Source organism: Balaenoptera musculus, chromosome 1 (genome assembly GCF_009873245.2).
Source record: "Balaenoptera musculus isolate JJ_BM4_2016_0621 chromosome 1, mBalMus1.pri.v3, whole genome shotgun sequence".
NCBI classification, from domain to species: Eukaryota; Metazoa; Chordata; class Mammalia; order Artiodactyla; family Balaenopteridae; genus Balaenoptera; species Balaenoptera musculus.
The window spans coordinates 9,055,377-9,076,367 of NC_045785.1; the positions used below are offsets into that span (position 1 = coordinate 9,055,377).

The 20,991-nt window shown below is 49.6% G+C and overlaps 1 protein-coding gene across 1 annotated transcript; it reads right to left on the minus strand.

Annotated features, from left to right (window-relative positions):
* Window positions 1–6,978: 6,978 nt before the first annotated feature.
* NPPB (natriuretic peptide B) lies at window positions 6,979–9,071 on the minus strand. Its single transcript, XM_036864687.1, has 4 exons — window positions 8,910–9,071; window positions 8,226–8,693; window positions 7,708–7,963; window positions 6,979–7,164 (listed from the first exon to the last, which is right to left on the minus strand). The coding sequence occupies exons 2-4, from the start codon at window positions 8,349–8,351 to the stop codon at window positions 7,148–7,150; spliced, it is 399 nt and encodes a 132-aa protein (XP_036720582.1). The 5' UTR covers window positions 8,352–8,693; window positions 8,910–9,071; the 3' UTR covers window positions 6,979–7,147.
* Between the last annotated feature and the right edge of the window lie 11,920 nt (window positions 9,072–20,991).

Genomic DNA, 20,991 nt, shown 5'->3' on the forward strand with positions numbered 1-20,991 from the left:
AGGTGGGATGCAGCTGTGGCCCGTGGAATTTCCCTTAATGCCTCCCATGTCCTTCTCCAAGGCCAGGCAAGCGATGAGCCACAGAAGCCACCATTTTCCTGGCCCCCGAAAGAGAAGTACCAGGTAGCGAGCCTGTCCACACGTACTGAGTGGCCTCCACTTACTAAGCACTGGACTCAATGCTCCACACTCTTCAGTGTAACGTATCCGGGGGAAACACTACACTTGAAGGGATGAGAGCCCTGCATTGCACCCCCAAACAAGCCAAATTGCGTACATCTTTGGGGCCTTGTTCTTCTCATCTGTGAGGCTCATAAGAGCTATTAATATGTGAACGTATTTTGAAGAGTGAATTGCTATATAATTGCACGATGCTCACAACGGTTGTCCTTACTGGTTGGTTGGAATGTGCCAGGCACCGTGCTGAGAGCTTTATATGGACTCTTTCCTTTTCATCACCAGCCCCAGAAGGTGGGTAGTATTGTCCCCATTCACAGAGGGACAGAACTGAGACTGAGAGCATCTGTCACTTGCCCAAAGTCACTCGGCAGAACCAGGACTCGGACCCCAGGTCTGACGCCGACGCCTGTACGCTCCACCCACTTCCCAGATCCTGCTGCTTCTTTGCACGAAGGTTCCTTAACAAGCCCTTTAGTCTCAGTTCCTGATTAAACACCACCCTAATCCCAGCCTCTCAGGTTGCCTCTGAGCACACCTCCTCGCCTTCCCCCTGCCCTGGGACTGTAGTTTTTCGTGCTTGGCAAGTCTGCGAGTGTGTGGACTATCTCAGGAAAGCACCACATCCAAGTCCCATGACCTATTTACACACCTAACATGTTTCAATCTACCCCGTAGAAGCTCAGGAAATGTGGGTGGAATGACAGCTCTGTCCTGGCCGGATCCTCCCCCAGCTGTGCTCACTCCTTGGCTGATCAGAGAGAGAGGCTGTTACTCAGTGAAAGAGCAGGAAATCTGGGCATTACGTGGCCAGGGGTCATGAGAGGTGTTCGGGTTGGTTTTTATTCTAAAGGAGAAAAGATTTGGGTCGGCCAAACTCAACTTGAAATCCGAAATGAGTGCAATTCTGAGTAGGAGCTCTGGGGGCAAAGAAGCACTCTATCCTGACGAGTCTCTGGAATGTGCTCACAGCTTAGTAGCTCGGGTGGCAGGGTTATTATTAGCAAAGAGGATTCAGTGAGCAGATACCCTTAGAGACGGACCTTTGATGCAGGCAAGACTTCCGGAAGGGCATCACGGCAGGTGGTCCCTGCCACGGCTTGGCCTCTGGAGGAACGCCGTTCCTGCGTCCTGAGCCACTTCGGAAGTCTGTTGGTGGCCCAAGGAAAAGCGGAGATCCCGTCCAAGGTTCCAGAAGGGGAATTTCAGAATTTTCCCAGCTCCTTTTATTAAAGTTACGTTTCGTCTTCCAGCGTGAAACTGGAGTGGGGCACGAGTGTCATTTGTTGAGTTGCTTCTATTGTTTTTGGTTTTTTGTGGAAGGTGGGTGGCAAAAAAAAGGATACTTAGGTTTATTGCCCTGACTTTGTATAGGACCAGCACCACCCCCTCCACTAACAGGGCCCAGGGAAAACAGACAATCCCCAAATATACTTACCGCCCAACGCTCTTAAAGCCTTTGATTTGTCCCTGAAATGGAAAATGCCTTGACGTACAGTTTCTCTTCATTTTCGTGCCCCTGCTCCACTTTGGGGGGTATGTGTGGAGGAGTTAATATTTAAATGGGGTATTTAGAAGCCAGCCTGTGGGAGTGAGAGAGAAGAAAAGCAAAAGGCACAGAAGACCAGGTCCACCCTCCACCTCCACCTCTCCCACTAGCTGAAAAATCAAAAGGCTTTATTTCCTTATCACTGGAAAGAAGTCGTCTTAGTCATATGATGGAATAAAGGTTGCAGATGGGTGGGAGGATCCAGAATGGGGTATCTCGAGTTTCTAGCCAAGTTTGGTTTCATGACTCTCCATGGGGATGCTGTGGGCTGCCTCGGGGAGCCATGAGGGCCCAGCAATGTCACATGTGGGCAGAATTGGTGTGAAAAACCCCTCACATTCATGGGACAAGTCTGTTAGACCTAAATAGTCTAAAGCAGAAGCCCCAGTTGGGAGAAATTGGTAAGACATTGGTGCGTATTTAGGAATGATTGCTTCGGACTTTGAGAATGATGTTCTGTTTCTCTGGTGCAACATGGAGGTCACTGAGACTGGAATTTGGGGACAGGTTCCCCAGGAAAAAAAGGCCCAAGACAAGTTGATTTGCTAAAACTTTATGGGGGTTGTAGTTCAAGGGAAGTAAGAGTGAGGAGCAAAGGGAAGTGAGATAGTGCATTAGTCAACAACTGCTGCGTGACAAATTACCCCAAACCTTAGCAACTATACATTGATTATGTAATAGTTCCTGTGGACCAGGAATCTGGCTCTGCTTTAGCTGGGTGCCCCTTGTTCAGAGCTCACACAGGCTACAATTAAGATGTTGGCCGGAGCTGCAGTCATCTCAAGGCTTGGCTGGGGATCTGCTTTCAAGCTCACTCGTGTGTCTGTTGGCAGGTCTTCGGGTCCACGTTGACTGTTGGCTGGAGATGTCAATTCCTTACTGCGTGGGCTTCTCCATAGAGATGCCGCTGACTTCCTTTAGGTAGAGAGGGAAACGTTATGTAAGCCACCATCTCTTTGTAACCTGATCTTGGATGTGGTACCCCATCACTTCTGTTGTACTGTGTTCATTAGAAGTGAGTCATAAGGTCCAGCCCATACTCAGAGGGAGGGGATTACCAAGGGATGAATACCAGGAGATGAGCTTCACTGGGGGCCATCTCAGAGGCTGCCCACCACAGGTAAGGAAAGAGAAAGAGCAAATATAAAGTGATATGTTACCAAGCTGGTCACAGCTTTGCAAAAACAGCTTAGTGGTTGGTTGGTCGGTTGGTTGGTCATGTTGCACATCTCCAGAGAGCGTCGTGGAACCCAGCACCTTCGAACAGTCTATGAGGAGAGAAAAGGATGAGGGCACTGCATTAGATCCCTAGGGCTGCTGTAACAAAGTACCATAAACTGGGTATCTTAAAACAACAGAAGTGTATTGTCTCACAGTTCTGAAAGCTAGAGTCTGAAATAAAGGTGTCAGCAGGGCCAGGCTCCCTCCACAACTTGTAAGGAAGGATCCTTCCTTGTCTCTTGCAGCTTCTGGGACCTGCCGGCAATCTTTGGCATTCCTTGACTTGTAGATGCATCCCTCCAATCTCTGTCTCTGTCATCATATGACCATCTTCCCTCTCTGTGTTTCTCTCTTTTCTTCTTATAAAGACACTAATCATATTGGAATAGGAGCCCACCCTACTCGAGTATGACCTCATCTTAACTAACTACATCCACAATGACCGTGATTCACCAACACCCCCTCCAGCATACCACCCAAGGACATACATGAGGGCCCACCCCTGCACCTTGCCCTCCCTAGGGGCCTCACAGGGAGGGGGGAGTCACCCGCTGGCTAAGGCATGAAGGTTCTGCTCTCTCCCCCGATGCAGGAAGAACTAGGTCGGGGAGCCCAGGGTAGGGAGGCCAGTTAAGAAGCTGGTGCGCCAATATGAGTGGTGAGGGAAGGAAGGAGGAGTGGACATGGTACCTGCCTGGGTGGTCCAGCCAAAGAACGGAGTCAAGGAAGATTCCAAGGGCTGAAGTCATCGAGGGTGGAGCCCCGGGAGAAGGTTTACTCATTCGGGAGTGTCATAGTTTGGGTTCTCCTGAATCTGAGACAAGTATTCAAGCAAAGTAGTTTATTTTGGAGATAATCCCAGGAAATACTGGCAGGAGAGTGGGGAAGTGACCAGGGAGAGAAGGAGTTTAGTGATCACCGTGGGCAGTTGCAGCTTAATCCCAACTCCCCGCAGAGAAATCCAGTAACCGGCGAAAGATACACGCCACCTGTGAACCGAGGGCGCTCCTCGGTGTTGGTTGAGTGTTGCGCTGGTCCATGTCAGTTCCCCAGCACTTCCTGCCTGCCCACAGGAAGTGGACTCTGGCTGCCAGAGAAAGTCCTCGGGCAGGAAAGTGCCGTGCTGCTGGATGAAATTAGGGCTGGGGTGCACTGAAGCAGCAAGGGCAGGGGCTGTACTTGGCAGTGCCAGAGACAAGATACTGGGGGCACAAGAGTGGGAGCCAATGTCCCAGGGCTGAAATGTTCCAGGATGTCCAGGCAGCTGTACGGAGCCTGGCTCTTGACCCCATGGGAGAAACGGGCCACTTAGTGGAAAAGCACTGATTGCATGAAAAATCCTACAGAGACAGGGATAGAAGGTTGAGAACTGCAACACGAACAAAGACAAGTGGCCAAGTTCATGACTTTATTTAGACCTGGTTCTGCATGAGGAAAGAATGCATTTTTTTTTCTTGCCACAAATCATTCTCAGAAGGGTCAAAGCTGGGAATTCCTTGGCAGTCCAGTGGTTAGGACTCTGTGCTCTCACTGCTGAGGGCCTGGGTTCGATCCTTGGTTGGGGAACTAAGGTCCCAGGTCCCACAAGCCGCGCGGCGTGGCCAAAAAAAAAAAAAAAAAAAAGAATTCAAAGCTGCCACAAGAGGGATGGAGAGGGGAATGCAGAATCAGTGACATGAGATGTAGCGTTCAGGCCCAACACTGTCCTGACTTCAGTAACCTCAAAACTGGAGACCCGGCAAAGCCAGTCTACCCTCTACTGAAGCTCCTTCCAGCTGTGAAGCCGTGGGCTAGGCATCCTTGGGCCTGTGTCCACCAACATGTCTTTCTGGGTAGATTACACTGACAAGCATCCACGGAGATACATAATCTGGCAGCTTCTTTGGAGGATGAGGTTGATAATAGGAAAGTCAGGGAGGTTAAGGCCATGGCTATAGCTACATGGGGATGTGTCTGAAGGGGCCAGGGTCACAGGTTAGGGAGGGCTGGTTCTAAAGGGCATCCATAGATGATGCATGTGCCACAGCACTGCCCACAAACACCAAACCCAGGGGGAGCTCAATGAGATGTCACTTCATTGGGTACATCAGGCCACCCACTCCCCATCCTCCAGAAGTCATATTTGCTTCCTTCACAGTTTGTTTTGGAGTCCTCTTTCCTGGACTTTTGCTTGAGGAAAAGGCTCAAGTAACAGGATATATCTGTATCATACATACAGACTCCACTGCCTGAGCCTTATTTATGGAAGAGCTGGACTTACCTGGAAGAATTCTGAAGTGCTGGTTGGGTTTGTAGAGTGGGCGTTCTGGGAGCGGGTCTGTCTTCATCCCCTGAGCAGGGGGAGAAAGTTGCCAATACGCAGCAGCCCCAAATGGTGAACTGAGTGATGCCATTAAGAGGGGGACCTTCCAACCCACCAGCAAGCCTAATTCACTGGCTTGGGAACGGTTGGGTTGTGCAGTGGTTAGGGGCCTGGGTGCTGGACCAGCCTGCGTGGGCTTGAATCTTGGCTCTGCCACGTACTAACTGCGGGACCCTGAGAAAGTCACGTGACCTCTCTGTGCCTCAATTTCCCCATCTGTAAAATGAAGAATAATAAGAGTTCTTCCTGCATAGTTGTCGCGAGGACTAATATGAGTTCATGGAACTGGGCCTGGTACATAGTGAGGCCTTTATAAATGTTAACTGTGCTAATTACTCATTACCGCCCTGGGTCAAAAACATTAGGCAAAGATGGCTCACAGTTTTATTGGAAAATAAGTTGGTCCTAAAACCTTATTTTCAAAATCTTAATCTCATTAGATATGTCTAATGCACACTGGGTTAAAATGAGAAGTAACACCAAGACCCACCACTTCTCTTTCCCTCTGACTCAAAGAAACATCAGATGAGAACAGCAGAAAAGCCATAAGAGAGTCACGTGGATCTCTGCTCAAATCTCAGTGTTGGCACTTAGCAGCTGAATGCTTTCAGGTAAGATGCTTCCCTTTTCTGGGTCTCAGTTTTCTCATCCATAAAGAGGGGATAATAATAGTCCTGTCCTCCTGCAGAGCTGGGATCATAAAAGGCATTCCAGGCAAAGGAAACTGCATGAGCTGAAGCCTGGGAGCCTGAAAGCAGGAGAGAGTTCTGCAGCATGACCTGGGATGCCTGGAACCCAAGATGCAGGGGAAGGAGGACCCTGAGAGGAGAGGGCAGTGACCTCTACCAGGACTCCCTGCTGATTAAGGCAACACAGTAGGATTCTAGTGCTTGTCTCCTTTTCTGCCTTGGAATAAAGGTCTTCTCTCTCTAGGGCAGAGAGGAAGTGAAGACGTGGGGTCCCAAAGGAAGGGCACCCTGAAATGCTGGGCCTCTTTCAGGCACTTCTAAACTTATGGGCTCAGGAAATGAAAATGCTATTAAACTCAGGGTTTAGAAGCCTCCTTTCCAGGATGACATCAGGAATTGAAGACTTGAACCTGAGGTTTGGGGCAGATGGAGTGCTCACCCCCATCAGGAATGCAAATAAGCTGGCATATCTCTTTCTCTCTCTCTCTTTCTCTCTCTCTCTCTCTCTCTCTCTCTCTCACACACACACACACACACACACACACACAAAGCGCCCCCAATCTCTGAGAGCTTCTGGAAACAACAAATACAGGGAGAGTGCCTCTAATGGCAGAATTCCAGGCAGAGGGAAAGCTATTGTCAAGGGGCAGATACCTTGACACACACCCTCATGTCACAGGAATACATCAGGGCCCATTCAACTCCCAGGGAGAAACTGCCAGCCTTTGAAAAGTAGTTTCTGGGAAGTGTCTCAAGTGCTTGAGATATTTAGAGACATTTCAGAGCATGAAAAGCCCTTAAAGAAAAGCAGCCACCACCCCCCGCGCCCCCCCCCCCGCCAGCTGTTTGACCAGCCCTTGAAGCCGTGTCCCTGCCCCACCACTAGGACATCTTTGGGATCTTCAAGAAAACACAGGGTTTGACTGTTTTTCAATGATGGATTATTTTTTAGAACACGGAGACAAATCAACTTCAAAAGAAAAAGCTATAACATTGACTTTATTTCATCATGGAAAATTTGTGCTCAAAGATAAGAACCATCTTATATAAAACAACCAAATAAATAAATAAATAAGTAAAAATAAATAGGAGTTGCTTCAAAGGGGAGCAGGGGGTTGAAGGAGAATCAGATGCAGCCAGGACCTTCTCTTAATACCTCCTCAGCACTGTGTGGGGAAGAGAGAGAGTGGTGATTACATTTGGGTGGGAGACAGGCAGGACCTGAGCTTCCCCTCACCACGTGCCATCTGTGCCTCCCCCCTCTTCAGTTCACCTGGATGTTTGAGGCTTTGGAGTAATCTATCTCCCTGGACCTTGCTTTCCCTGTTGTAAACTGGGGATTACCATCACCCTGGTGATCCTGCCCTCTGCCTTTGCAGCTCTAGACAGTTCAGGGGAAACCAGGAGGAAAATGTTTAATACTCCTTCTGCGCCAAGAAGGGGCTGCCAGGCAATGACCGAATTACATCCTAAGGTGATTCTGCCCCTTTTGGTAAGAGAGGCAGGAGGTGGTTAGAAGGTGGGTGGGAACTCAACAGGCATGGTAATGAATGTTGTCAAAATTTAATATTTCCAGAAAGGCGCTCCTTGACCCTGAGGACTGTCAGCAAGAAAGAGTGATATCCAGGTGTCCTTTGCTCAAAGTTTGGTCCCCAGAGACATCAAACCCAGAAAGGTGGCACGCGGTGGGAATGGGGGTGGGTGCTCACCATTGCAGCCCAGGCCGCTGAGGGAGCCGATCCGGTCCAGCCTCCGCCCAAAGCAGCCGGAGTCGCGCATCATCCTGGGGCTCCGCATTCCCCGCAGGGCCTGGAGGACGCTGCTGCCGGGCCCGAGGAGCCCCGCGGGGGCGGCCGCCCCGGTCTCCCAGGCTTCTGCGAGGCCGTGGCCCTGCTGGAGGGGCTCCAGGCCCTTCTGCTCGGTCTGCAGCTCCAAGACCCTGCCTCGTAGACGGCCCAGCAGCTCCTGCGATGGGTGGGGGAGGCGGAGCCTCAGGAAGCCGCACCTGGGCCCAGCCGCCCTCGATGGCGCCAAGGCAAACCGACCGCCTTGGGGCCGGGGGTCCCCGCACCCAGTCTCGCCGCTTTCTCATTCTCTTATCACTAATACCCAAGGGAGGGTGGGGACCTCTTGGGACTGTGGGTGGGGGTAGGGGGGGACCCGTTAGCTGCTGCTGTCGTCGGTGCCCTCCCGGCGAGCCGGGTTTACGCAGTTCGGCAGCGCTCACCTGTATCCCCCGCAGTTCCGAGGCCGGGCCGGGGCCACCTAGCGGGTGGGAATGACAGCCTAGCAGCGACAGGTGCAAGCACAGGAGGAGCAGGGGCGCTCGGGGCAGCGTCGTCTGCGGGTCCATGTCGCTGGAGGGGCGGAGAGAGGTTGCCGCCGCTGCCGCTGCGCTGGGTCCCGGTTCACGTCTCACCTACTGGGTCCTCGGGCAACCGCGGCCTTTTATCCCCCGTCCTGAGAGCCGGGCCGGCCCTGCCCCTCTGGGTTATCTCTGATTTATCGGCGCATTCCGGCCCGGCCCGCTGAGCTCAGGGCGGGGGAATGCACCTCTCCGCGCGGAGGGGTGGAGGCCGGGGAGAGCAGGCCTTGTATAGAAATGGGCCTGGCCGGGAACGGGAGCGCGCGGCGGGGGGAGTTGGCGGGGTTGGGTAGACACCGCTAGGTCCTTTGTCTCTCGCTTCCCCCTTTCCTGCAAAAACCCCGGGGCTTTAGAGTGGCTCTTTTCTCTTTCCTCCCCCCCGCATTCCTGGAGAGGGCAGAGGGTACCCCAGCGATCAGAGGCCTGACGCAAATGCCGGGCGCACGGGGTGACTCAGAGAAAGAACAGGCCCAGCCGACACCCCACCGCTGCAGCGCGTCTTCCCTCCCCGCCTGCAACTCGGCACCCGCCTGGAACTCTCCGCACCTGGCTCGGCGGCGGGTCTTCCGGGCGCTCTGATCGCTGTCCGTGGTCCTGATCGCTCTGAGCCAACAACGCAAGAGGACTCGCTCTCCTCAACTTAGGTCTTGCCAGAAAGACAAGCGTAGGGCAGGGGCAAGAGACGTCTGAGACCCCTCTCCGCCCTCTCACAACCTCCTGCACTAGGATGCTAATTCTCCAGTGTCACCTGATTAAAAGTCTGGGTATGACAAGGAACTTCTGGAATGCTGACCCTTCTTCCATCCCTTAAAGGGTAGAGCTGATTTGACAGGAATTTTGAGAGGCAAGGCCCAGAGATGAAGTCATTCAGGAATGCCTTCTATCACATCTCCTCCAGGTGCCAACACCTCCCTCTCCCACCAAGCCAACATAACGGAAAAAGCAAGGATGACTGGAAGATGGTTATCTATTTGGTGGGACACTAAGGGTATGAAGGAGTGCCTTCCACAATGCCTCCTTCACCTGGTCGTCCATGATCTCATTCCCATTCGCAGATGGTCTGCGCCTCCTGTCTGTGATTACAAAAGGGGCTCCATAGAAAAATGGCCCTGGGAAGAGCCACAGCAGATTAAATCCCCCCTAAAGTGTGCATGACTGGTGTCACCACCCTTACCAGATAACTTGTGCTGACAAGCAGCAGGATGAGGGAGTAGCATTGTTTAGGAAAGGAAATGTGTTATGACAGAAGTGGAGAAAGGGGCAGCAAGGAGCAGAAGCTGAGACGTCTAAGCAAATCTTGCCTGAAAAATAGCATCTTCCAGGTATTGAGTGAGAAAATTGTTATTGTAGTTCTTCACTTTTCAGATAAGGAAACTGAGCTCAGTGAAATTAATCTACTTTCTTTTCTTTTTTACACCTAAATTGATTTTTAATTTTTAATTTAAGTATAATTGATTTACAATATTATTTTAGTTTCGGGTGTACAACGTAGTGATTCAATTTAAGGTTACTATAAAATATTAGCTGTATTCCCTATGCCATATATTGCATCCTTGTACCTTATTATTTTATACCTTGTGGTATACCTCTTAATCCCCTACCCCTATCTTGCACCTCCCCCATCCCTCTCCCCACTGGCAACCACTACTTTGTTCTCTGTATCTCTGAGTCTATTTCTATTTTGTTATATCATTCGTTTTATTTTCTAAGTTCTACATATAAGTGAAAACATACAGTATTTGTCTTTCTCTGTCTGACTTATTTCACTATGCATAATACCCTCTGGGTCCATCCACGCTGTTGCAAATGGCAAAATTTCATTCTTCTTTATGGCGGAGTATCATTTCATTGTCTATATATACAACATCTTTTTTATCCATTCATCTGTTGATAAGCGCTTAAGTTGCTTCCATAACTTGGCAATTATAAATAAAGCTGCTATGAACATTGGGATGCATATGTTTTTTTGAATTAGTGTTTCCATTTTCTTTGGATATACCCCCAGGAGTGGAATTACTGGGTCGTATGGTAGGTCTATTTTTAGTTCTCTGAGGAACCTCCATACTGTTTTCCATAATGGCTGTACCAGTTTATATTCCCCCTGACTGTGCATAAGGGTTCCCTTTTCTCCACATTCTCGCCAACATTTGTAATTTGTGGTCTTTTTTAAAATGTTTTTTTAATTGTGGTAAAAGTCACATAATATAAAACATACTATTTTAACCATATTTAGCTGTACAGTTCAGTGGCACTGAACTGTACATTCACATTGTTGTGCAACTCTCACCATCATCCATCTCCTGAATTTTTCACCTTACTAAACTGAAACTCTGTCCCCATTAATCATTTTGATGATAGCCATTCTGACAGGTGTGAGGTGATATCTCATTGTGGTTTTGATTTCAATTTCTCCAAAGATTAATGATGTTGAGCATCTTTTCATGTCCCTGTTGGCCATCTGTATGTCTTCTTTGGAAAAATGTCTTTTCAGATCTTCTGCCCTTTTTAAAAATAATTTATTTATTTATTTATTTATTTATTTTTGGTGGGGGGCTGTGTTGGGTCTTCGTTGCTGCGCGTGGGCTTTCTCTAGTTGTGGTGAGCGGGGGCTACTCTTCGTTGCGGTGCGCGGGCTTCTCATTGTCGTGGCTTCTCTTGTTGCGAGCACGGGCTCTAGGCACGCAGGCTTCAGTGGCATGTGGCACGTGGGCTCAGTAGTTGTGGCTTGCGGGCTCTAGAGCTCAGGCTCAGTAGTTGTGGTGCACGGGCTCAGTTGCTCCGCAGCATGTGGGATCTTCCTGGGCCAGGGCTCGAACCTGTGTCCCTTGCATTGGCAGGCAGATTCTTAACCACTGCGCCACCAGGGAAGCCCCTCTTCTGCCCATTTTTAATTGGGTTTTTAAAATATTGACTTGTATGAGCTGTTTAGATATTTTGGATATGAACCCCTTATCAGACACATCATTTGCAAATATTTTCTCCCATTCAACAGGTTGCCTTAATCTATTTTCTTAAGGTCACACAATTAACAAATGGTAAACCTGGATTCCAACCCAGGCAGTCTGATTCCAGACCTGAAGCTCTTAATCACTGCCAGAGTGATTGCAAAGTTCTTCTACTAAAAGAAAAATTAGGATAATCTATTGCCATCTCTAAAGCTACAGAGAGCTGTGCAATAAGGGATGTGAGTCTGGTGGCTGACAAAAAGGGAAGGATGTAAAACATGGGAAAGATGAGAATTTTGCAGGTGAAGATGGGAGAGAGGTAAGGGCTGTCCTGGGAAGATTCTGGGGGATGGAGTGTGTGTGTGTGTGTGTGTGTGTGTGTGTGTGTGTGTGTGTACATGCACACTATAGGAAGAATATCCAAAGATTAAACAACAGAGAGAGAGACAACAAAAGCCTGCCAAGAGCAGAGCTGAGTCAGAAGTCTGGGGCTGCTGAGGGTGTAGAGAATCCCTAGAGCTGGGTGTCATGATATGAAGGGTTGGGAGCAAGGCATAGTACATCAACCAACAGTTCTATCAAGAACTGACTCTGCATCTAGCCTGAGCCTCTCTTTACTCTTCCACAAAATGGACATATGCTCCCTCCTTGCAAGGACTAAAAGGGAGAAAATGGTGTCTTTGAAAGTCCATAGCAGTGTGAAAAGAGCCAAAGAATTTGGAATACATGTGAGAGTTCATCCTTGCATCAGCGGACATTGTGTCTCGCTGGGGAGACAGAGCCACCCCAGGGGAAAACGATTAAGTGCTCAGCACTATGACAGAGCCTCTATCTTCCCGCAGTGGAGGGGATTGTGGAAGAAGACTTTAGGGCAGACACAAGACTGAATACATACTCCAGGGACTTCTGTCCAGGGAAGGACCCCTCTTACACCAGATCATCTCCACAAATATTTATTGAGTGCCTATGACATGCCATGCACTTTCTACTTCTATTTAATGGAGATAATCACACCATCTATGTCACAGTATTACCACTCAAGGATTAAATGAGATGGTATATGTGGTAGGCTGAATAATAGCCCCCCAAAGATGTCCATGTCCAAATCCCCAGAACCTGTGCATATGTTATTTCATGTGGTATAAAGGGCTTTGTGGATGTGATTAAGTTAAGGATGTGGAGGTGGGTAGCTTATTTTGGATTATCCAGGAGGACCAAGTATAATCACAAGGGTCCTTACTAGAGGGAGGTAAGAGGATCAGGGCTAGAGAGAGGACATGGAAGGGTGGAAGCAGGGGTCAGAGGGGAGAGGTGTTACACGGCTGGCATCTGTGAGGAAGGCTTTGAGGATGGAGGAAGAGGCCATGAGCCAAGGAATGCAGGTGGCCTCTAGCACCTGGAAAAGGCAAAGAAACGGATTCTTCTTACAGCCTCCAGAAGGAGCACAGGCCTGCCTGCCAGCACCTTGATTTTAACCCAGTGAAATACATTCAGACTTTAGATCTCCAGAACTGTAAGAAAATAAATTTGTGTTATTTGAAGCCACTACTTTCAGGGTAATTTGTTTCAGTAGCAATAGGAAACTAACTGAGCACAGTGCCTGGCACTTAGTGACCACCCCCCCCCGTAAAGGTGGTTGTGGTGGCAGTGTTGGCTCTCTCCAGTATCAGACCCTAGGTAGGGGGTGCTAGGTGCTGGCTGTGCTGGCTACAAAGGAAGAAGGAAGACCCTTACTTCACTCAACAAGTCTTCACTGAAGGTCTGGGCTCACAATGGTCTGGAGTCCAGTCCCTGGAATCAGATTGCCTGGATTCAATCCCACCTCAGTCTTTTGCTACTCGGGCAAGTTGCTTCGTCTCTCATGTTTTTTTCATGTCCACCTCATAGGGTTGCTGTGAAGATGAAATGGGACTGTGCAGGTAAAACTAAGCTTTCTGCTGGGAGGTGGGGATGCGGAGTGGACAAGACAAATCCCACCTTTGAGGAGCATACAGTGTAGGGAGAGAAACAGACACAGTCACAGGCCCCTAGGGTGACGTGGTGACTGATCCAGCACGGAGACCTGGGTGCTCTGGGAACATGGCAGGAACACTCAGTTGAGGAGAGAGCTTCCTGGAGAAGGTGGTTCTGGGCTAATGCTTTGAGGGATAAGAATGAATCAGCCATGAGAGGGAAGATGAGGAGTGTTCTGGGCAGAGCTGGGGGACTGGTTAACTGCTCAACTACCACCCCCAGTGTCTTAGTCCATTCAGGTTGCTGTAATAGAATAAATACCGTAGATTGGATGGATGAAACAGCAAAAATTTATTTCTTTTAGTTCTGGAAACTGGGAAATATAAGATCAAGGTGCTGGCAGATTCAGTGTCTGGTGAGAGCCCCCTTCCTCATTCATAAGCTCTCTTTTCACTGTAACCTCACATGGTAGAAGGGGTGAGAGAGCTCCCTGGGGTCTCACTTATAAGGGCACTAATCCTATTCATGAGGGCTCCACCATTACACTGGGGGTTAGGTTTCAACATGTGAATTTTGTGGGGGACACAAACATTCAGTCTATAGTACTTTGCTCTTGGCAGAAGAAAGATTCAGGTAAGGAAATGTCTTTAACCTAACCCTAACCCTAACCCTGGGGAAATTGGGCCCGTCAGGTAGCATGGCTCAGCTGCAATTGTACTGAGCTACTTCTCTGCAGCTCCCCTTCTCACCCTGTCTCTAGCGCAGCCCTGGGCAGCTATGGGGCAACATAAGAGCACTGGGCACCTAGGAAAAGGGGAAAGAGGGAGCAAGGAGCACTACCCCGGGAGTCAGCTGGTGGCGAACCTCTGTCCACTGCTGTCTCACTGAGTGGCTTTATGCAAGTCCTTTCTCTGCCCTGGCACTCTGTTTCCCCTGTGTAGAAAGAAGGAATTAGACAAGGAATTCTCCCAGCCACAAAAGTGTTGTTATAGTCAACTGCCCCTAGTTCATGGTTAGGTCTGCTTGCCAGCTCCCAGCCCCCAGTAATACCTCCGTCTTCTGTGACCCTTAGACCTTCTCCAAAAGCCAGAAATCACCTGCAGAGGGACATCAGATCCTTCACAGCTGTGATAGGTGTGTGTGGGTGTGTGTGTGTGTAGTGTGTGTGGTGTGTGTGTGCTCGGGGTTCTTTAGAAACCAGTCTGAGTGTGTAGATCTTCTCTGCTCTTGAAGTGAATCTCTAGACTGATGGTTAACAGAGGAAGGTCTGAGTTTGGCAGCCTGGAAGAAAAGAGCTATTAACTCTTCCCATCCCATGTCCAGCCTCGCCAGCAATATTCAAAGCATCTGACTAGAGTGGAGGTGTTGCCTATGTGTTGCAGGGTAATAGTCTCTCTCTCTCTCTTTCCTTTCTTTCCTCTCTCCTTCGCATTGCTACAACCTCATAAGGAAAAAAGAATTCTGAAAGGCTCATCTTATCCCTCCCACCACCTCCAAAAAGGATTGTACTCATTATTTGTCCCCATAGCTGACATCCTAGTGACATCATTGGGGCCCCTGGACTCAGCAATGCTTGAAGTCAATCTACTTTGGCCTCTTTGGTTATGTGAACTTATAAATATGCCCCCCTTTTTTGCCTAGACCAATTTAAGTTAGATTTCTATCACTTCTGTCCCAAAGATTCCTAACCGACACAGTCCCCAAAAGAAACGGCATGCCTTTCTCTTAGAAATGTATCTTGAGAACAAAATATCTCAGCCCTTGGTAACAGCCCAAGGTCTAGAGCCTTTGCAGACAAAACTGCAGAGCATTGTCTAATTTAACTCTCTCCTCTTGTAATGTGGGTTTATCCCCATAGTCAGACAGAAAACATGTTCAATAACTTTCCAAAAGGCTGGAAAGTCGGAGCTGCATCAGCTGGTGGGAGAGATGCAGGAGGAAGGATGAGAGGTACACCTCAGAATCCACATCCCACAGGAGCTGTCCTGGCACAGTGGGGATAGATGGAGGAATTAGAAGGTCCAAAGCCTGCCTTCAAGTGGCTTACAGTCTAAATGGGCAGACAGACCTCCCCCTTCAGCAGGCTGAAGAGGGCTCCTTAAGAAGCAGGGCTAAGGACACATATGTTGACCTCCCACCCACCAGCAGACATCTGTGCAGCCTGTGATGCTGAGGCAGAGACACCATGGGAAAGTGGTCCCTCTGCCTCCCGAGGCGGTTCCCTCCCAAGGTCCCCCTGATCCAGGAATCTCGCCTCCTTCCTGCAGGAGAAGAGACAAAGGACTACCTCAACTCAGAGCCAGGAGCCTGGAAATGGGTGTGAGATTGCTCTCTGACCCTGCTAATCCAGTAGAGACACGGGGTCTGCATTCAGTGTCCTCCAGGGATGCCACGCTTAACCTCAAAGGGCGGGGGTGGGGGCATTGGCTTCACTCAGCCTGTCTGGTTTGAGTGGCTCAGGGTCACCAGCTAAAGGACTGGTTTGAGTGGCTCAGGGTCACCAGCTAAAGGACTGGTTTGGGCTCCAGTGGAAACGGCCACGTCAGGGAGCCCCTGGAGGGATGCTCCATGGCCCACACTGGGGGAAAGCCGCCGACCTCACGGGGAGGAGCTGACCGTGGACAGGCTTGTGCCCTGCCCCCAGCTGGGAGAGTTTGTTCCCACGCCTGGGACTCCCTAGTTAAACGTCTCCTATCTAGACTGGCCCGGAGAGAGACCGTTAATGAGTATCCACCTGAGGCCAGGTGCTAAGTCCGGGGCTCTCCCGCAAGGGGAATCCCTGCTGCCACAGCTCAGCCCAGTAGACTGGGGCTTACTTACACTGAGAGGTTAGTCCCTAGTTGTCTGAAACTCAGGTTTAACTGGGCGTCCTATATTTTTACGTGCTCAGCCTGGCAGCACTAGATGGGGAGAGGAGGGTGGGGCTTGCCGCGCTTCTCCCTTGCACGGGGTTCTTCTGTCCGCAGGTACTGGAGGTGAGAGTCAGAGTGAGGGGGGCGTTCCCCAAATTTCATTAGCACCCGCACCCCGTTCCACCTCGCGGCCCTTGGGTACCCGGCGCCTGCCTTCACTGCGAGGGTCCCCCGCAGCTCGCCCTCAAAGGCTCTGACATCCCATGTTTGACCACCTCGCGGCCCCCCGGGGCGGGGACAGCGCGACCCTTGGCTCAGAGGGTCGAGAGGGTCGTGCCCAGTGGCGACCTGTATCAGAGGAAAGAGCACAGGCTCACGACCCCAACCCCTGATGCGAGCCCTGCCTGGTCACTGAGCTGCCGGCTCTGTGGAAGCCGCATCCCACGGGGGCCCCATTCTCCGCATCCAGGCTGCGGAGGTGGGGCTGAGGAATGGGTGAGGCTTTAGCACCAACCCACCCTCAGCTCTAAGAGATACCGCTGTGCCACCTCGAGCAAGTCACAAACCTCTCTGTGCCTCTGTTTCCCCTTCTGTAAAATGGGAACAGTATGGTCCTGTGTGAGGATCAAAGGGATTAACCCGCATACAGCGCTTGGGAGAGCAGCCGGTAGGTACCAGCTCTAAGAAACTTTGTCTGCTCTGCTGGTTGTTTTCTTTCTTTTTCTTTAACATAAATTTATTTGTTTATTTATTTTTGGCTGCATTGTGTCTTCGTTACTGCACGTGGCCTTTCTCTAGTTGTGGAGGGCGGGGGCTATTCTTCACTGCGTACGCAGGCTTCTCATTGCGGTGGCTTCTCTTGTCGCAGAGCACGGGCTCTAGGCACGCGGGCTTCGGTAGTCGTGGCTCACGGGCTCTAGAGCGCAGGCTCAGTAGTTGTGGTGCACGGGCTTAGTTGCTCCGCAGCATGTGGGATCTTCCCAGACCAGGGATCAAACCTGTGATCCCTGCATTGGTAGGTGGATTCTTAACCACTGTGCCACCAGGGAAGTCCTGCTGGTTGCTTTCTAATCTCTGCGCCCTGCACTTCCCGCAGCTCGATCTTAGATAAGGGCACTTGGAGCCTCCATCGTGTCCTTGCCAGAAAGCCTGTGGAATCTTTCCCTAGAGATCTTTCACATTAGGACTTGACATCTTCACCATCAAACATTTATTAAACTAACTGCATGTGGCATACGTTTGGCCCTTGGTCCTGAGGGGCTCCTTTTGCAAGCGAGCATTCTCTAAAACTTCTGTAGTCAAACAGCTTCATGTCTTCTCAGAACTTTCTGCTCAGCATCAGATCAGTGGAGTTTGCTTTTCCCACACACTTAGTTCACCAGCACCTTCTTGCCTGGGACAGGGTTCCACTCCCACTGGGCAAAGGAAACGTCTTGGGTAGGAGCGGAATAAAGAATAGGATGCAGTCTAAGTTCATCTCTCCCTTAAGCCCACCCTAGCATATCAGCTGGAGTCAGGATGATAATGAGAAACATAACTGGACACCTAGAACAATCAAAGGGCAAGGATGAGAGAGGCCCTTTTTGTGTATCTCCTCTGACCCTGTGAATAATTATAACTTAGTGAATGGGTTCTTTTTTTTTTAGGCAGAATAATTCTTTATTTATTTTATTTTTTTTTATTTTTGGCTATGTTGGGTCTTCGTTTCTGTGTGAGGGCTTTCTCCAGTTGCGGCAAGCGGGGGCCACTCTTCATCGCGGTGCACGGGCCTCTCACTATCGCGGCCTCTCTTGCTGCGGAGCACAGGCTCCAGACGCACAGGCTCAGTAGTTGTGGCTCACAGGCCCAGTTGCTCCGCGGCATGTGGGATCTTCCCAGACCAGGGCTCGAACCCCTGTCCCCTGCATTGGCAGGCAGACTCTCAACCACTGCGCCACCAGGGAAGCCCGAAAAAAATTTTTTTTAACATCTTTATTGGAGTATAATTGCTTTACAATGGCGTGTTAGTTTCTGCTTTATAACAAAGTGAATCAGCTATACATATACATATATTCCCGTATCTCCTCCCTCTTGCGTCTCCCTCCCATCATCCTCCCTATCCCACCCTTCTAGGTGGTCACAAAGTACCAAGCTGATCTCCCTGTGCTATGCGGCTGCTTCCCACTAGCTATCTATTTTACATTTGGTGATGTATATATGTCAGTGCCGCTCTCCCGCTTCATCTCAGCTTACACTTACCCTTCCCTGTGTCCTCAAGTCCATTCTCTATGTCTGCGTCTTTATTCCTGTCCTGCCCCTAGGTTCTTCAGAACCATTTTGGGTTTTTTTTAGATTCCATATACATGTGTTAGCATACGATATTTGTTTTTCTCTTTCTGACTTACTTCGCTCTGTATGACAGACTCTAGGTCCATCCACCTCACTACAAATAACTCAATTTCGTTTCTTTTTCTTTTTTTTTTTTTTAAATTATTTATTTATTTATTTATTTATGGCTGTGTTGGGTCTTCGTTTCTGTGCGAGGGCTTTCTCCAGTTGCGGCGAGTGGGGGCCACTCTTCATCGCGGTGCACGGGCCTCTCACTGTCGCGGCCTCTCCCGTTGCGGAGCACAGGCTCCAGACGCGCAAGCTCAGTAGTTGTGGCTCACGGGCTTAGCTGCTCCGCGGCATGTGGGATCTTCCCAGACTAGGGCTCGAACCCGTGTCCCCTGCATTGGCAGGCAGATTCTTAACCACTGAGCCACCAGGGAAGCCCTCGTTTCTTTTTATGGCTGAGTAATATTCCATTGTATATATGTGCCACATCTTCTCTATCCATTCATCTGTTGATGGACACTTCGGTTGCTTCCATGTCCTGGCTATTGTAAATAGAGCTGCAATGAACATTGTGGTACATGACTCTTTTTGAATTATGGTTATCTCTGGGTATATGCCCAGTAGTGGGATTGCTGGGTCATATGGTAGTTCTATTTTTAGTTTTTTAATGAACCCCCATACTGTTCTCCATAGTGGCTGTATCAAGTTACATTCAGGGTGGGTTACTTTTGAGGTCCTCTCTCTTTGGCTTGTAGGTAACCATCTTCTCCCTCCATCTTCACTTGGTCTTTGCCTGTGCATGTCTGTGTCCTAATTTCCTCTTCTTATAAGGATACCAATCCTATTGGATTAGTCCCACCTGAATGACCTCATTTTAGATTAATCACCCCTTTAAAGACCCTTTCTCCAAACGCAGTCACATTCTGAGGTACTTGGGGTTAGGACTTCAAAATACGAATTTTGAGGGGATACAGTTCAACCCTAACACCCCCTTACTTCCCTCTAGTCACTGCCGCGTCTCCAAGGACCATTTCTCTATTGTTTTGTTACCTTTTGCTGCATAACAAACCACCCCAGAATATAGGGGCTTAAAATAACCATCATTTTATTGTGTCTCCTGGTCCTAGGGGTTGATGAGGCTCAGCTTCCTTGCTCTCACTTGAGGGGCCTCAAAGGGTTATCCTCAGATGATGGCTGAGGCGACAGGAATCCCCTGGCGGTCCAGTGGTTAAGACTCCGTGCTTCCACTGCAGGGGGCGCGGGTTCGATCCCCAGTCCCTAGTCAGGGAACTAAAATTCCGCCTGCCATGCAGTGGGGCCAAAAAAAAAAAAAAAAAGATGATGGCTGAGATGAGTGGTCTGAAGACTTCATTCACTGCCGTTACCTGAGCTGGAGTGGCTGGAATAAGGAGGCCAGCCGAGTCCATCTCCCTCCCCATGTGGCCAGCTTGAGCTTCCCCAGCAGTAGTGGTTTTCCCCACAGCAAGTGGTCCCAAAGTGGAAGTTGCCAGTCCTCTGATAAGCTAGGCCTGAATGGTGTGTCCTCCATCATTTTCTATTGGTTAAAACAGTCACAGACACCCTCAGATATAAGGAGAAATGGTTTCCACCTCCCAGTGAGGATTATGAATTGAACTGTGTCGCCTCAAAATTTAATCCCCAGTACTTCAGAATGTGGTCTTATTTGGGAATAGGGTCTTTACAGAGAAAATCAAGTTAAAATGAAGTCATTCAAGTGTGCCCTAATCCAATATGACCGGTGTCCTTACAAAAAGGGGAAATTTGGACACAGAGATATGTGTAGAGGGAAGAAGATGTGAAGAGTCGCAGGAAGAAGAGTCACAGCCATCTACATACAAGCCAAGAAGAGTCCTGGAGCAGACCCTTTCCTCACAGACCTCAGAGGGAACCAACCCTGCCAACACTTTGATTTTGGACTTCAAGCCTCCAGAACTGTGAAACAATGAACTTCTGTTGGTTAAGCCCCCTGATCCGTGATACTTTGTTACAGCAGCCCCCGCAAACTAATACAACGGGAGAGAGGCATGCATCTATAGGAAGGGCAGGAATTGATGGTGAGCATCTTGGAGATAAGCCACCGCATCTGTTAATGGGATTCTCTCCCAAAAGCACTGCCTTATCGAAGCTGCCACCTTTGACCTACTCACTTTCAAGCCCCTTCCCCGTAGTTGGTGCCTTGAGCCACCAAGTCCCAGACCCAGGATCAGTATTTGGACACACAGCTGGACTTACTCTTTCTAGGAACAATTCTGTCTACACTTTGTCTATGAGCTCTGCTGTCCTCTCCCTCTCCCTCCTCCTCCTCCTCCTCTTTTTACTGAATCTTTTAGGCCTCCCTCCTCCGCTGTCCCCAACTACAGATTTACAAGGGCAGAGTAGCTCTGCTGGAGTTTGGTGTTTGGGGCTTACAGGTAATTTTCAGTTTGTTGAGTTCTCTGTCTCCTAATAATGTTGAAGAAGTGGGTCATGTGTGGTTGTATTTGCGTTCTTTGTAGACCTTATGTACGTAGGAGAGGATGTGTGTAGGGATTTGAATGCAGG